This window comes from Tachypleus tridentatus, chromosome 7, assembly GCF_004210375.1.
Source record: "Tachypleus tridentatus isolate NWPU-2018 chromosome 7, ASM421037v1, whole genome shotgun sequence".
NCBI lineage: Eukaryota > Metazoa > Arthropoda > Merostomata > Xiphosura > Limulidae > Tachypleus > Tachypleus tridentatus.
The window spans coordinates 41294244-41310711 of record NC_134831.1 but is presented as its reverse complement, the minus strand read 5'-3'; the positions used below and the strand labels follow the sequence as shown (position 1 = coordinate 41310711).

Sequence of the window (16468 nt, the reverse complement as noted above, 5' to 3'; positions counted from 1 at the left end):
TACTAACCTTTATTAATTATAACAATTTAGTAAGCTTTATTACTTATAATGATTTATTGACCTTTATTAATTATAATAATTTAGTAAGCTTTATTACTTATAATGATTTATTGACCTTTATTACTGATAACGATTTACTGAGCTTTATTACTTATTTAGCGAACTTTATTACTTAATAATGATTTAGTAAGCTTTGTTACTTAAGGATTTAGTAAGCTTTATTACTTAATGATTTAGTAAGCTTTATTACTTAATAATGATTTAGTAAGCTTTATTACTTATAATGATTTATTGACCTTTATTACTTATACTGATGTACGTATCCACGAAAACGATAATGTATTGTTAAAGTTATTTGTTAATTTAAAACATTTTGAGCACTAATTAAAGCAAATTAAAATTGATTTTAGGAGTTAAATTTCGAAATATTTTAAAGGTGGCGCTGATTTCTTAAATGACGTTCTTGTGAGAGATATTTTTTGCGTGAGATTCCTGCAAAACAATCTTAACCTTGAAGATTTCGCGGAATAGGTAGGAAAGGTTTTTTCCCTTTTCACGATGTTTTATATTTTTTTCTCGTTATTTTATGGCAAAGACTGTAGAACCACATTTCATACCCTTTATTAAATTATTTGAATGCATGGGGCCGAGCAGACCCCGGGTGGTTGGAGTGTAGGCTTGTGGAACTGAGGTCAGGAGGTTCATTTTCTGTTACTGCAGAAAAATAGATAAATTGCGCTTCGCAGTTTGGAACCATGGGTGCGTTATGACGATGACTGTAAGACCCCATGTTAGAGCTGACAAAAGTATCCAAAGTGTTGGCGATGAAAAAGGTTGACCATCACTTCTAAATTACGTGCAAAAACCCTTCATGTAGCTTTGCGCGAAATATAACAAAGAATATAGTTCTTTAAAGTAGCACAATGTTTTAAAAAAGGTAATTAAACTTCGGGAAAAGTTTTGAAACTTTTTAATTTACAAAGAATCCTTTTCTTGTCTGGCTGAAAATTGTAAAATACGTTTATGTTAAATTGTCAGATCAGTTGATGAGTGGCAATAAAGTTTATATTATGTGGAACTGAAAACTATAATATCAGTTCACTCGAAGAAGTAATCTTGAGGGCTTATAACGTTAAAATGTGGGTTTTGATCTCTGCAATAGGCACAGTACAGATGTTCCAGTGTGAAGTTATGTTGTAAAAAACAAACAAATAAACCTAGTTTGTGAAGACTGAAGAAAAATAAAAAATAAGAATTCATACAGAACTCTAGTGGTAATACATCCAACATACAACTCAAAATATAGTGATGGAACCCATTGAGTGTTGTTTCTCGTATTACAGTGAAATTCGTTTGTACCTGTTTGATTTACTTTATTGTCACATAAACGATAATACATACATTTAGTGTCGAAACATCAAACCACAAAACAATTGGAATGATTGACGTTGGGGACTAAGAAATGCTTCAAAATTCGAGCGCTACATCAGAATATTTAAAAAAAAAAAAGGTACTTGTAGGAGTTTTCTAGTTGGTTAAAGCAACTTCTAGCGACACGTGGTAGATAGCATATCGGGAGGTTAACGTGTGGATCTGTGTGATTTCGCAGAGGACGTTCAACTGTAGGTAAATTATAAAAGCGATATTTAATTCCATTATCGTGGCAGGAGATGCTCCTGGCTAGCTGCATTTTCTTTGGTCAGTAGTTGATAATTATAAAAGGCTGTGTCTGAACCCTATGGGATTTTTTATCTGGGTTGTTAATCCCATGTGCACATAAAGTACCTTTAAGGTGAAATTTTTAGTTTCTTACACTTTGCAAATTCAATGTTTGGCTGTATACAAAATATTTACACTTACTCTACATATTCCAATAATTTACTCCTTCATGCTGGAAACAAAATACAGGTTCGTGTCACATTCACTTAGAACACCATATCTGGACCAACCGCAGCATAATTCATACTAGGCTATTAACTCTTTCAGGTCGGAACCAAAATACAGGCTTGCGTCATATTCGGTTAGAAAACTATATATCAGTTATGCTCAACCTGGGGCCTGGCATGGCCTAGCGCGTTAAGGCGTGCGCTTCGTAATCCGAGGGTCGCGGGTTCGCGCCCGAGTCGCGCCAAACATGCTCGCTCTCCCAGCCGTGGGGGCGTTATAATGTGACGGTCAATCCCACTTTTCGTTGGTAAAAGAGTAGCCCAAGAGTTGGCGGTGGGTGGTGATGACTAGCTGCCTTCCCTCTAGTCTTACACTTCTAAATTAGGGACGGCTAGCACAGATAGCCCTCGAGTAGCTTTGTGCGAAATTCACAAAACAAAACAAATATTCTCAACCTGTGTGTCGCGAGAGATTGGCAGATGTGCCGCAGTATTTTTAAAACATATTCAACTTTCTTGGGATTTCACAAACAAGTCGAACACATCAGTTAATAAAAGCTTCAATAGAGACACTCTGAAACCTTCCAAAATATTCAATGGTTTTCATTGAACTTGAGCACTGAGAAGTTCATACTTAAATTTCATTCTCGACTGCAACGGTTCGACTGTTAGTTTAATTGTGATGCAATAAGCGCTTCGTATGTCATAAATGATGCATCAAACAATCAAACTGCTTTCTGGAACACGTTCTCATTCTGCGGTAACTACAGCTACTACGCTGTAGGTAGGAATTTTATATCCACTGCAGAACTTCGTGCTTATCGTGTATGAATTAGCTTTATCATTTATCCATGGAAAAATATTTAAGTAAGTCTGGTGCTGCAAAGGAGAATATGTTGAATCAAAAGCAAGGAATCAAACGAAAGTACAAAAACGAATACATCAAATACAGTTTTATCGCTTTGGAATCGGAACATTCTCAATTACCATTCTGCCTACTCTGCAATGCAACTTTATCGAACGAGGCGCTTGTTCCTAGCACACTGAAGAGACACTTGGAAACAAGACATTCAGCTGTGAAGGATAAACCAAACGAATACTTCAAGAATCTCGCGGTTCAACAACATGAACAATCAAGGAAGCTTGTGAACTACATGAAGCTGCCCGAAAAAGGATTGATTACAAGTTATAAGGTTGCTCAATTGTTGGCAAAACGCAAGAAAGCGCATACGGAGACCAAATCAGTCATTGCGCCAGCATTAGAAATCACCGTTGAAACTATGCTTGGAATGGATGCCGCCAAAAAGATTAAGGAAGTTCCACTGTTCAATGACACAATTTCGCGCAGAATTGTAGACTTGTCGTCGGATTTGAAGGATCAAGTTTGCGACAATTTGAAGCGCCTAAAGATGAATTGTCTCTGCTATGATCTCTTCAAGTTGATGAATCTACTGACGTTAGTGGAAAAGCTCAAGTTCTGGCTTTTGTTCGATTCATAAAAGATGGAAAATCGTAAACGAATACTTATTTTGTAAATATTTAAAATGTACAGCGAAAGGCCAAGATATTTACGAGTTGGTGAATGAAAGCATTTTGCTCTTCAAACTACATTGTAATAACTGTGTCAGCGTTTGCACCGATGGCTGTCTTTCAATGCAAGAAAAAAAGAAGGGATTCGTTACTCTGGTGCGCCAACAAAATCCAAACATTAGGATTGTTCACTGCATGATTCACAGAGGTGCTCGCCTCCAAATCTTTGCTGAAAGATTTGCAGTCTCTTATGAATCAAGTTATTCAAGTGGTGAATTTCATCAAGTCTCGGCCACTTCAATCTCGACTTTTCTCTCTTCTCTGTAAGGCGATGGATTCATATTACAAAAAGCTACTGTATCACACTGAAGTGTTAAAGCGTCTTATCCAACTAAAAACTGAAGTAATTTCTTTCTTGGAGGTTGATGAAGCAGGTTTTGAATTTTTTTTCATGATAAGATCTGGTGGTTGAAGGTTTAATTTTTTCCAACTTATTTGACAAATTAAATTCTCTGAACTTAAGTCTTCAAGGACCATCTGAAAACATTGTAACTGCAATGTACAAACTGAACGCCTTCGATGAAAAGGTGACGCTGTAGAAGAATAAGATCTCGAAAGGAGTCCTTGATTGTTTTCCTTCTGTTAACGAATGTCCGTCAAAGAAGAAGATTGTCCCTAAAATTTTGAATACATTAAGCGACCTACAGTCCACACTAAAACATTACTTTCCGTCACTTGCTGTCGACGAATATTGGGTGACCTGTCCATTCGAAATCTACGAGACAACAAATCTTACAACTAAGGAGGAATAACAGCTCATTGATTTACGAAACAACAAATTTTATCAGTCATTGTATCCCAAAAAGAGCTTGGATGAGTTTTGGATCTCCATTAGAAATTCATATCCTGCAATCAGTTCAAAAGCAGCTGAAGTTCTGCTTTCATTTGCATCTTCGTGGTTTTGCGAAATTGGACCTTTAGCATTGACTGAAATTAAAGCCAGAAAGAGAGAGAGGCTTCTTACAGTTGATGATGAAATGCGAGCTTGTTTGTCTACGTTAGAGCCTCGCTTCAATTTGATTTGCTCTCGGAAGCAGGCACAAGCGTCACATTGAAAACATGTGTAAAAATAAAAAGTTTTGATTTTTCTGCTATACCACAAAATCGTTAAAAAGTCTTAAAACGAAAATCACGGCCAAAGCAAGCGATAGTATTGTCAATGTGCAGATGACATTAATATCGCTTGCTTTAGTCGTGATTTTCGTTCTAAGGCTTTTAACGCTTCCCGTATAACGTGTACCTAAACAAAATCGATAACGCTTTCCAGGTGTGCCGCGAAAATTTTCAGATTGTCGTAGTGTGCCGCAAGTCAGAAAAGGTTAAGAACCACTGCTTTATATGGACAAACAGTGGCATCATTATTCTAGACTATTAACTCCTTCAGGCTAGAACCAAAATACAGGTTTGTGTCACATTCAGTTATAACACCTTACCTGGACCAACAATAGGCTGTTAAATCTTTCAAGTTGGAACCAAAGTACAGATTTGAGGTCCAAACCCCACTTCTTCATGACCTTCTCATGTCATCCTATATCACAGTGTCAAGTATGGTGTTCGTTAGCAAAGAAATGTAGAAACGTGTAAGGAATAGATATGAAACAATAGATATAAAACGGTGTTGTTGTTTTTCCAGGACGCAGATTTTGGTTTATGTATCAGATTTATTTGACTATTTACCAGTTCGCTCATTCTTATCTCTACTTTACTGGATGTCTTACTTTTTTGCCAATTCTATATACTCAGATATTCGACAAATAATTCTAATAACTGAAAAGTGATTGTAAAGTTACTAGAAACAAGCTGGCAAGTCTACATGACTAAAAACTTGTAACTCATATTTAAGTATCTTAAAATGTTTGCTTCGGATATTCGCGAAAAGCTAAGCAATTTTGAACAAATAAACTTAAGGGAAGGTGGCTAGTCAAAAGTACCCACGGCAGACTCTTGGGCCACTTTAATGGAGTAGCAAGATTTCACCGTCACTCTTATAACCCATCACGGATTCACAATTAGGCATGATATTCGCCAGAACAAAATAGGACCTCAAGAAAAGTGACTTTAGGGCTTATTTATACAGATTTTCCGGCACATCAAAGAAGTATAGTTAACGTACATACTTGAAAATATCCCGGAAACCCATTTGTTACAAGATTATTTCAAGGTTACACAAAAACGGACGTTAAGTAACTCACTCTAACCGCAGAGACAATCTTAAACAATAGTCGTTTATTCTTTGTCACTCATCTCACAATCTTAAACAATAGTCGTCTGTTCTTTATCGCTCATCTCACACTCTTAAACAATAGTCGTTTGTTCTCTATCGCTCATCTCACAATCTTAAACAATAGTCGTTTGTTCTCCATCACTCATCTCACAATCTTAAACAATAGTCGTCTGTTCTCTATCATTCATCTCACAATCTTAAAACGGCCAGGTGGTTAGGTCGCTCGACACTCGTAATCTGAGGGTCGGAGGTTCGAACCCTCACCCCACCAAATATGCTCTCCCTTTTCAACCATAAGGATGTTATAATGTAACAGTCAATCCCACTATTCGTTGGTACAAGAGTAGTCCAAGAGTTGGCGGTAGGTAGCCTTTCCTCTGGTCTTACACTGTTACATTAGAGACGGCTAGCGCAGATAATCTTCGTGTAGCTTTGCGCGTAATTCAAACTAAATCTATCTACTCTATGTATTATAAATTAAGAACCGGTACACACAAACAGCCTTTCTAAAGCTTTGCACGACATCTGTAAACAAACACACCTTTGTTCTAGAAAAAATATATATATGTAAAAACGGCTCGTTTGGGTTGAGAAAATGTTTTACGTAGAGGAGCGAACAACGTTTCGACCTTCTTCAGTTATCGTCAGGTTCACAAAGAAAGAAAGAGGTAACTGGCCGGAAGCTGACCACATCACTGACACCTTTGTTCTTTCTTGCTACATCTTTTAAATTATCATACCCTAGCGACACCTAGTGGAAATTATATGCTAAAAGAAGCTGTGATATTTTTAGTGGCTAAAATTATATTGTTTTTAATATGTTTTTGTTTACAATAATGAACCCTAGTAACATGTGGTGGAAGTTTACAGGTGTCAAGAGAAACATAAATAAAATGGATGACAACTGAAAGAAGGAATTGTTTGCTACTTGTAGAACTTAAAACTTTCGCTTGTAAACGTCAAAAGAATCTGAACTTTAAGATATACGACCAGACACTTGTATGTCGTGTATTTCGGCTTATATGTGATCTTATCATGATGTGATGTTTTGTTTAGCTACGACTCGGGTTAGGCAGTTAGTTCTAGAAACAGCAACTTGGTGGTGTACCAGTAAAGTACCTGGGAAAAAACGTTAAGCCTCTGTTTAGCAGAAAGACTCTCCTGTAATCGTATAAAATATCCGTCGCCATCTCTTGAATCAGTTAGAGATATTTCCGACGGCGAAATAAAATCTTTCTCTGAAGCTTGTGCAAATTCATAATCTTATCTGGTAGCTACTATCACAGAAACATTTCCTCTTAGAAAGATTATGGCGTCATCTCTTTATTGTTTAGGGCTATGCAACCATCAAGAAGATTATCCCTTTAAACCTCGCCGCTCATTATGCTGTTTAGATGAAAAATACGTTACGTAATTACAATAAGACCAATTAACAGGTGCCACGTAATTCGCTTATACAAGTTATGTTATTATATACAAAAGATACAGCGAAGTCGAGATCCGGTACGAAAAATTCCCATTAGTGATACACTAAACTGGAAATTCCATAAATTTTTGTGTAGAATTATATATAATAAGAACTGTGTGGAGTCTACGAAGATCATACTGTACTTACAGTGAAAGAATAGCTGAGAAAACAAGTTCATACAACCGCAGACACTACCGAAAACAAGCTGTGTTGAAACGAATAATTAATTTAATGAATAAAGTAGGTGGAACTCAATGTAAGAATTGACATTAGTTTTACATAATATAGCACAGACAAGTGTAGTAGAATGTTAACAGACCAAAATAGGATAAATTAAACTGTTGTGATTGAACTTATATATATGTATTGCTATATGTTAATTGCTACTCTATAAGGATGATATAAATGTCATCCCTACTATCTTGTTTACATTGTTCTTCAATGATTGATATTAACCATCCCTACTATCTTGTTTACATTGTTCTTCAATGATATATAATATATAATTATAACTAATTATAATTAACACAGGACGCTAGGTACTTCTATCTATTTACTTTAGTAAATCCTCAACTGTGAACTCTTGTACACAATAGTAAACACAAAAGTGACAAAGAATTTTGTTTTTTTAGCAATTCATTATAACGTTCACCATTGAGTGAAGTCTGAGAATACGTCACTTCTCTACACACTTAAACTCACAACGTATTGTTATACTAGAGCAGTAGTTCCCAACCTTTTTTATGCCCTGCACCCCTAAAAAAATTTAATATGTTCTCGCACCCCTCAGAGTAATTATTTATTTAAGAATAAAGGTGAAAGTGGCGAAAACAAATGTAATTTCGCACCCCTGGTAGAAAACCACTATACTAGAGGAAGGGAACGTCGCAACTACAGGCTGCCGTTTCAATAGAACGTTCACATTCATTTCACAGCGTGTACGATACTTTTAGTGTACACTAATAACTACAAGACAATTTTTATTCTTCATCCTATCTCAGACAAAATTTCTGAAGAAATGCTATTTTAATTTTAAGAGTTGTATTATGTGGCGCACCAGTCGTTAAATGAAGCCACTTTTAAGGAAGGAAGTCGTTTAGAATTCTAAGCTGTTGAATCAGAAATCCATTTTTTGAATGTTTAGATCTGTTTCTATAGTCTTAGCTTTCTTTGCTACTGTATTTTATGATATTAATACGAGATTTGCAACAAAATCCACTGTTGCTATGTTATTTTGTAACATTTAAAGCGATTTTTGTTTCTACGAGAGATGTTACTTACGCAATTAGAATCTTCTGTATGAAATCACAGGTTCGACTTTGGAGCTTGACAAGGAAATCATTCTTAAATAGCAAATAATTATTAACTCTCGCCTTAAAATGTCTTAACAAATAACTCAAAGATATAGTTGTGGTTGTTTAGGGTTATACCGTACAGTTGAAACACTGAGGATTCAGTTTCCGAGACTCACGAAAAAATCATTTACTTCCAGAAAGGTCACGACCTTAGTGACCTTATAGGCACCGTGGATGTTCATAGTGATTGCTTGTATCTCTGACCACGTCCAGTATAAACGCTTTAGAGTAAAATATGAAACTTGACATGGAGCCTATCTTTGGAATTCTCATTAAAATAAATGGTATTTGAAGTACAAAGATCAAAGTGAGAGTCACATTTTTGTACTAAATCACGCCCTAGACCCCTTCCCCTGGTGCTTCATATCGGCACTATCCTCATCTGAACCCGATATCTACCTAGTTTGTTTTAGATATTACTGTTACATCAAACGCATCTGAGTTGCGCCTCGTATCTCTTAGCATTACCATTATGCAATAAAAAAAAAAGCTGTTTTATAACATGTTTCGTGTTACAATCAACCAGGAGTCATAATATCTTCAAACAAGCCGTAAGTTCTGAAGAAAACACAGCAGTTAAACTATAACATTGTATATTTTGAAAATAACGTTTCAGGTATTTGCACAAGATGTACAAAGAGAGAAAAAAATAACAAAGAAAAACGTTTCACTGTCTATTTCTTTAATCCCCTCGATCTTTGCTTTTGTGTGTGTGTGTATCTAATTTAAGACACGTTTAACCAGCAAAGTTTATGAAAAAACATGTACCTAGAACACATAGTGAAACTGTTAAGCCTTATCGAAGTACTTAAAGTACAATAACTTACTTGTTGCCATGTTCCTTCCAAGAAAATTACACAAATAGAAGCGACACGAGAGATTTGAATACGTTGAAGAGCACTATAAAATGTGAGCAGGCAGTAGTCCACTAACAGAGAGCATAATGAACCCAGGGAGACGTGGTGACTGTCTCCACAGCATACAGCGCACTGTCCTCATTTTCTCTCTACACAAGAAGTGGGGCTTCAGTGAGCTGTTTGGTGATACGCGATGCGGGCTCGCGCCGTGAACGCGAGGATGACCGAGTTTAGGTGTGGAAGTGACAGGTTACTCACTCCTACTGGTCCTCCATGCTGCAAGAAGCAACAAAAACAAAGTAGAAACGTTTTACATGCTCGAGCTCCGTAATAAACCAGCGTGAACTACATTAAGGTCGATATGCGCGACTTAGCAACAAACATTTCAATAAATCATAAGCCTAATCAGTAACATACTCTTGTCCATATATTTCGGAAGTATCAATAAAGGCGTGTAGGTGTGCCGTAAAAACAAAAATAAAAAAATGTTGCCTTAGTTACGAATTTAACAGTAGATATGAAAACAGTACTAAGACAAACGCATAAAGGAAAATACGATAACTTGTAACAGACCCTGTCTAATATATATATATTTAGACCCTGTCTATATCACTTCTTTCACGTTGTGAAAACAACGCAGCAAAATTCTTCCAAAAACGACTTCCTCTCATCAGATAAGGTCGTTTTGTGTATGGAACGTTTATGCCCCTCCCCGTCTTTTTTCCTCACTGACCAGCATAAAAGTAATCCGAAAGAAATTCAGTTATCAGTTATACACCATAATGATATTTATAGAAGAACAGGCGCCAATTGTCATACCGGAGCATCGGCCTGGTGCACTCGACGCATTCTTAGAAACAGCTCTTAGAAACTGTTTTGTCAGTACACAGCGTTTGATATTGTCCTTTAATACCAGTCTGCTCCCCATGAAAAAATTATTTGGCAGTAAACCCACGTGACTCAATTAACCCAGCAAAAAATAATAATAAATACAAAAGTGTTAAAATGTCCAGGTTTTCAAGGCAACGCAGCAGTTACAGTGTTCCCCTCTAACTAGAAAACAAGTTGTCAAGTGCAATTGATAAATGATTTGTTTGTTTTTTAAATTTCGCGCAAAGCTACACAAGGGCTATCTGCGCTAGCCGTCCCTAATTTAGCAATGTAAGACTAGAGGGAAGGCAGCTAGTCATCACCACTCACCGCCAACTCTTGGGCTACTATTTTACCATCGAATAGTGCGATTGACCGTCACAATATAACGCCCCAACGGCTGAAAGGGCGAGCATGTTTGGTGCGACAGGGATTCGAACCCGAGACCCTCAGATTACGTGTCGAGTGTCTTAACCCCCTGGCCATGCTGGGCCTTTTCCTATTGAAACTATTCCCCGCTCAGTACTGATTCAATCAATGAGGTAGTTTTGTTTTTTCCAACGCATTAACCGCACTGTGCGAGTTATTCCTGTATATGTATGTATATTTTTTGGTTTACAGTTTACAAAGACACTGTAAATTGCAAGACGTGTTCTCTGTACTATTCTCTCGTGTTTTACGCCAATTTTAATGTAATGAAATAAACTTCCAATAAAACAATATATGAAAAACAGAGCATTCAACTTTTCTTTTTTTGTACAATAATTTGAAAATTGACTGCCTGGAATTCTTAGTGCTTCAACAATAATGGTCAAGCTCTTTACAAAAGTCATAAGGTGAACCTGGCCATGCTGGATCGTTGGAAAGAAGTCTGGATTACATACTGGTTTTTCCACTCAGTATCATCTTACTTTTTTTTTACTTAGTCAGACCTTTTAATGCGTCGAGTATGGTATATGATGACAATGTCGACGTGATGATTGGCTTAAATTTCAACTTTAGCTTTTTTATTTGAAAGTATTCCACACACAGAAAAAAAAAATACTTAACCCGCATGTGATTTCCGAAAACAATTAACACTACACCAAATGCAATTTCTTTGGCTTTCTCAGTTTATTTAGATCAAAAGTACGCATGCCCATTTCATTCAAAATTATGTGCTTATCAGTTTTTAAACACGCATTCAGACGTTTCTGCATAACTGGCTACGTTTGCCTTCATTACAACTTAACATTTACTTAACTTTGCAATAACTTAGCTTCGGTTTGTTTCATAAACTGCTCTAAACACCTTTTTTGTTTTTCTTTACTACGGGCTTTATTTTTAATTTCTGTGATTTGTTTTTGTTTTAACTCGTAAAAACAAAACCGTGTCGTACACTGGAGGCTTTACTTGCATGGGTTTTTATTAAATAAAGTTATATATACGTGGCTTAGTTTTTCTGACCGCATTTATGTTTTTTTCTCCAACAGATCAGGATCTATCGATCTAATACATAATGCCTGCAAGAAATCGTAGCTTAAATTGCATGCTTGAAAATGGTAAAATACGGAAAACACAAGAGAAGGGCATAAAACCTTCCAAAAATATTTTGCAGGTCACAGTTCATCACTAAGAAATTAGCTTCAACACGTGTTGACAATTTATTTATAGCAAATTATAACTTCAGTGGGGCCCGGCATGGCCAAGCGTGTTAAGGCGTGCGACTCGTAATCTGAGGGTCGCGGGTTCGCATCCCCGTCGCGCCAAACATGCTCGCCCTCCCAACCATGGGGGCGTTATAATGTGACGGTCAATCCCACTATTCGTTGGTAAAAGAGTAGCCCAAGAGTTGGCGGTAGGTGGTGATGACTAGCTGCCTTCCCTCTAGTCTTACACTGCTAAATTAGGGACGGCTAGCACAGATAGCCCTCGAGTAGCTTTGTGTGAAACTCAAAACAAACAAACAAACAAATAACTTCAATCATCATGGGAATAAATTGTTTCTAACGTATGTGACGTTCGAGACTGCTTAGGATTGTACAAAATTGAAAACAAAAGCACACGATGTTTTCATTAGCAAGAGTTTAGAAAGATTATCTCTCAGAAAAAGACACTGTATTTGTTAATATTGATAGTTTTGACCGCTTCTCAGTTTTTTTTTTTTTTTTTGGAATTTCGCACAAAGCTACTCGAGGGCTATCTGTGCTAGCCGTCCCTAATTTAGCAGTGTAAGACTAGAGGGAAGGCAGCTAGTCATCACCACCCACCGCCAACCTTTGGGCTACTCTTTTACCAACGAAAAGTGGGATTGACCGTCACATTACACGCCCCCACGGCTGGGAGGGCGAGCATGTTTAGCGCGACGCGGGCGCGAACCCGCGACCCTCGGATTACGAATCGCACGCCTTACGCGCTTGGCCATGCCGGGCCTGACCGCTTCTCAGTAGTACAGCGGTATGCCGGCAAACTTACAACGCTATAAATCAGCTTTCGATACCCGTGCTTAATTTCAAACAAACAAATAGCTTTCCCACTTATTAAGGTATTACGCATTGATTCGGCAAGCATTATTTAAACAAATTTAATAGATATTACATTACAGTGAAAGCTAAACACCTAGGTTCGCCTGTTCCACTGGGATTAACCTGATATTTCTTTTCAGATTATTCTTCCGGCAGTCGCTAGTCACTGCACATATTATTTATTCACAGCTGCAGCACATATTTTCACAGATAAGGACTGGATTTTCAGTAACTTCATATTATATATATATATTGGAAATATCAGAATACTTTTTGATTTCTTGAAGCGGCATCACATGTATACAGCAATAGGACAAATAAGACTGACTTCTTTTTTCGTTTTTCATAACCCGATGGCGACGTATATTTACTGAGTTTTCCTAGAAAAGGATTAATTCCTATCAGCAGTACACTATAATTCTGAACGAATATCATTTCGGTTCAGAACGTTTTAATCAAATTAATATTTGAATAGACCTCAGTCTTTTGATCTGCAACTGTATCCGTGATTTCGTCATTGCGTGTCACCTACACAATATCCGGTTTCTTGCTCTAGTGGGCTAGATTTACTGGCGAATCGCATATGTAATCACAGTGAATATATTTTACAAAATTCCAAACCTTAAACACTCACATGACAAAACAGTAGGCGTGTTTTCGTGGTATGGGATGGCTAGGTGGTTAAGGCACTCAACTCGTAATCTCAGGGTCGCGGGTTCGAATTCCCGTCACACCAAACATGCCCTTTCCTCCCATAGGGACATTATAACATTACCGTCAATTCCATTATTCGTTGGTAAAAGAGTAGCCCAAGAGATGGCGGTGGGTCGTGATGACTAACTACCTTTCCTTTAGTCTTACACTGCTAAATCAGGGACGGTTAGCGCAGATAGCCCTGGTGTAACTTTCCGCGAAATTTAACAAATAAACAAAATAAAACTAATCTGAAAACAAACAAAGAAATAAAACTACCTTAATTAAGACGGTTTATTTTTGTTAAGTGTAAAGATACACGATGAGCTATTTCTGCTCTTCTCACCAGGAGTATCGAAATTCGATCGTCAGAAGATACCGTAGAATCACTGGAGAGCATGTGGGTCGATGTAATGTCATTGAAGACAGTGAAAAAAATCCAAAAACCAAAACCTTTAGAACACTTGAAAAAACTTGTAATCTCCAAACATTTGAACTCGGTCAATAGTACAAATTACAAACAGTGGTATCACAGCGTGGAAAGCGCGTTCCTAGGGTTTAACGAAGTACCTACAAATGACATGATGCGCCTCATGTTGTAAATTGAACTTGTACGTTATATTCATACTGAAACCAGTTTTTCATTTGTGCGGAAATTGATATATTAATTGACGAACAATATAAGTAGCTTCATATTCAGAAGTATTTAAGATCCACTGACATATTAACATTTACAATACTGACGTGAAATATACTAAAAATTTGAGAACAATGGTTTTCAATGGCTTGTGCTGTCATCTGCTGTTTAAAATTAAAACTATACGTGAAGTTACTGTTTTCTCCTAATTACGCCGCTGAAGTGTTGTGTGGTATTTTTAATTGTTTTGATTTTATTCATAAATGAAGACTTCGTTTAAGCGGCTTACTGAATACTTTAAATATTAATATAAAATTATTCGACCAATAATGATATAAAACAATTATCATCACACCATGAATAGAAATAAATTATTATCTTAGGATGTTTATAGTTTATGAAATTACAGCCTTCGCGCTCGTTCGTGTCTAATAGTTGGTTAGGGAGTAATTTAACGGTTTGCTATGTGGGGATTTAGATTTTTTTTTTTTTTTTTGTAGAGGACGATTTGTGATGGTTATAAGAACTCATTTGGATTGAATTCATATTGTCGTATCCATTTATGTTATTGCGATTCAATATAATTATATCATTTTACTCTGTAGGAACTGCCGCTTATGTCTGTTCATTTTGCGGGGATTTAAAACAAAAAATATATGCATCTATTATACGGAAATTTAGAATAACTATATTTGTTATTTTTATGTATACACTGGCTGATTAATTAGATAGAATTACAGAGTTATATAGAAATTGTTTGTTTTTAATAATTAGAACAGCATCATCGGTTCAAACACTCTAGTATTGTCATGAATATCGTAAAATACTATTTACGTAGCTTTAAACTATTACTCTATGTGTGTGCGTGCGCAAATAACCGGCTAAACGCTGAGCCGATTTTCCCTGAAATGATAGTTACGACTAGTACTGTATCTCTTGAGAATCAGATTAATATGGCGGACTGTGTTATTGATAGTTGTGGCAAGACAGTGAGATTGTCAAAAAAAAAAAAAAAAGCAAGTTAGATGCACCGTTACAAATTTTCTTAGGTGGAAAGGTCATTGACCTGCACATGGTTTCCTGGGATCGTTGTATAAGTTCAATGCCAACATTTTCAGGTTTGCGAACACAGAACAAACTGGTTGGTTCCACTTTGGGATATATGACTTGCATGATTCTGTTTTATTTTCTAAAAAAGCGTTTCTCCTGCTCACAGTGTGAGACACTACTCAGCTTTACACAAACACAGAAATATATAATTATATATATATATATAGAATGGGTTATTGAATAACTATATATATATATAATGTTCCTTAATTTTTCATTTATTTTTTGTAAAAGAAACAAGTGTTCAAACTAATGAACTCCCTACAACACGTTTTTTATTATTTATTATACTTAGACAACAAAAACTTCTAACCTAAAATATTATGCTTATTGTTTGTCGAAATTAATAAATTAATTATAAATCGAAGGTTCTTCTGATATCAGACTCCTATGCTTTCCTGTTATAGTGATACTTGTGTTTTGGTTGTGAACAAAGTAAAAACATGCATGTTCAGTATATTGTACATAAACTAATGGAATATCAATTAACTAGCATATATATGTGTGTATATATATATATATATGTGTGTGTGTGTGTATATATATATATATATATATGTGTGTGTGTGTATGTATATATATATATATGTGTGTGTGTGTGTGTGTATATGTATATATATATGTGTGTATATGTATATATATATGTGTATATATGTATATATGTGTGTGTGTATGTATATATATATGTGTGTGTATATATGTATATATGTGTGTGTGTATATGTGTATATATGTATATATGTGTGTGTATATATGTATATATGTGTGTGTATATGTGTATATATGTATATATGTGTGTGTATATATAGAACTAAGTGTATGACACAGATAATGAAATGTTAATTTACATACAAGCCTAATTAATCTTGAAAACTTTATGCATACGTAAAATAATTTTAGATACAACAACTAAACCCAAATGAAAAGAAATCATAAATAAATTCATAAAAGCAGAACGACTTACACACTCCTTTAAAAAAAAGCAAAAAAACAACTTTGGTATTAGATCATTAAGGGAGGGGGCTTGGGACAGGATTCTTAATGTTGCGATACACAAACATCGGCGGGGCCGTTTTAGCTACCAGTATTACATATTATATAAAGTAACTGATGTCCTATTGTTTCTGAAAAAAACCTACATGTTTTGCAGGTAATGAATACCTCAGTTTCCTTGAAGTTAATATTATATAAATATATAAACACACACACATACATATATTAAATATAATTGTAAACATAAAACTGTTTTCTTATTTTAAGAATGACCAGGTAAAA

At 35.9% G+C, this 16468-nt stretch overlaps 1 protein-coding gene across 3 annotated transcripts in view; it reads right to left on the bottom strand.

Moving 5' to 3' along the window:
* Positions 1-10228, bottom strand: part of LOC143255507 (carboxypeptidase M-like) — a 60223-nt gene extending 49995 nt beyond the window's left edge. For 2 of the 3 annotated variants that reach the window (XM_076511277.1, XM_076511272.1), the window contains exon 1: positions 9351-10228. In XM_076511277.1, coding sequence (XP_076367392.1) covers positions 9351-9360 — 10 coding nt within the window. In that variant the 5' untranslated portion in view covers positions 9361-10228. The remainder of the gene's footprint in view (positions 1-9350) is intronic. The other variant, XM_076511276.1, reaches the window with a different exon arrangement.
* Between the last annotated feature and the right edge of the window lie 6240 nt (positions 10229-16468).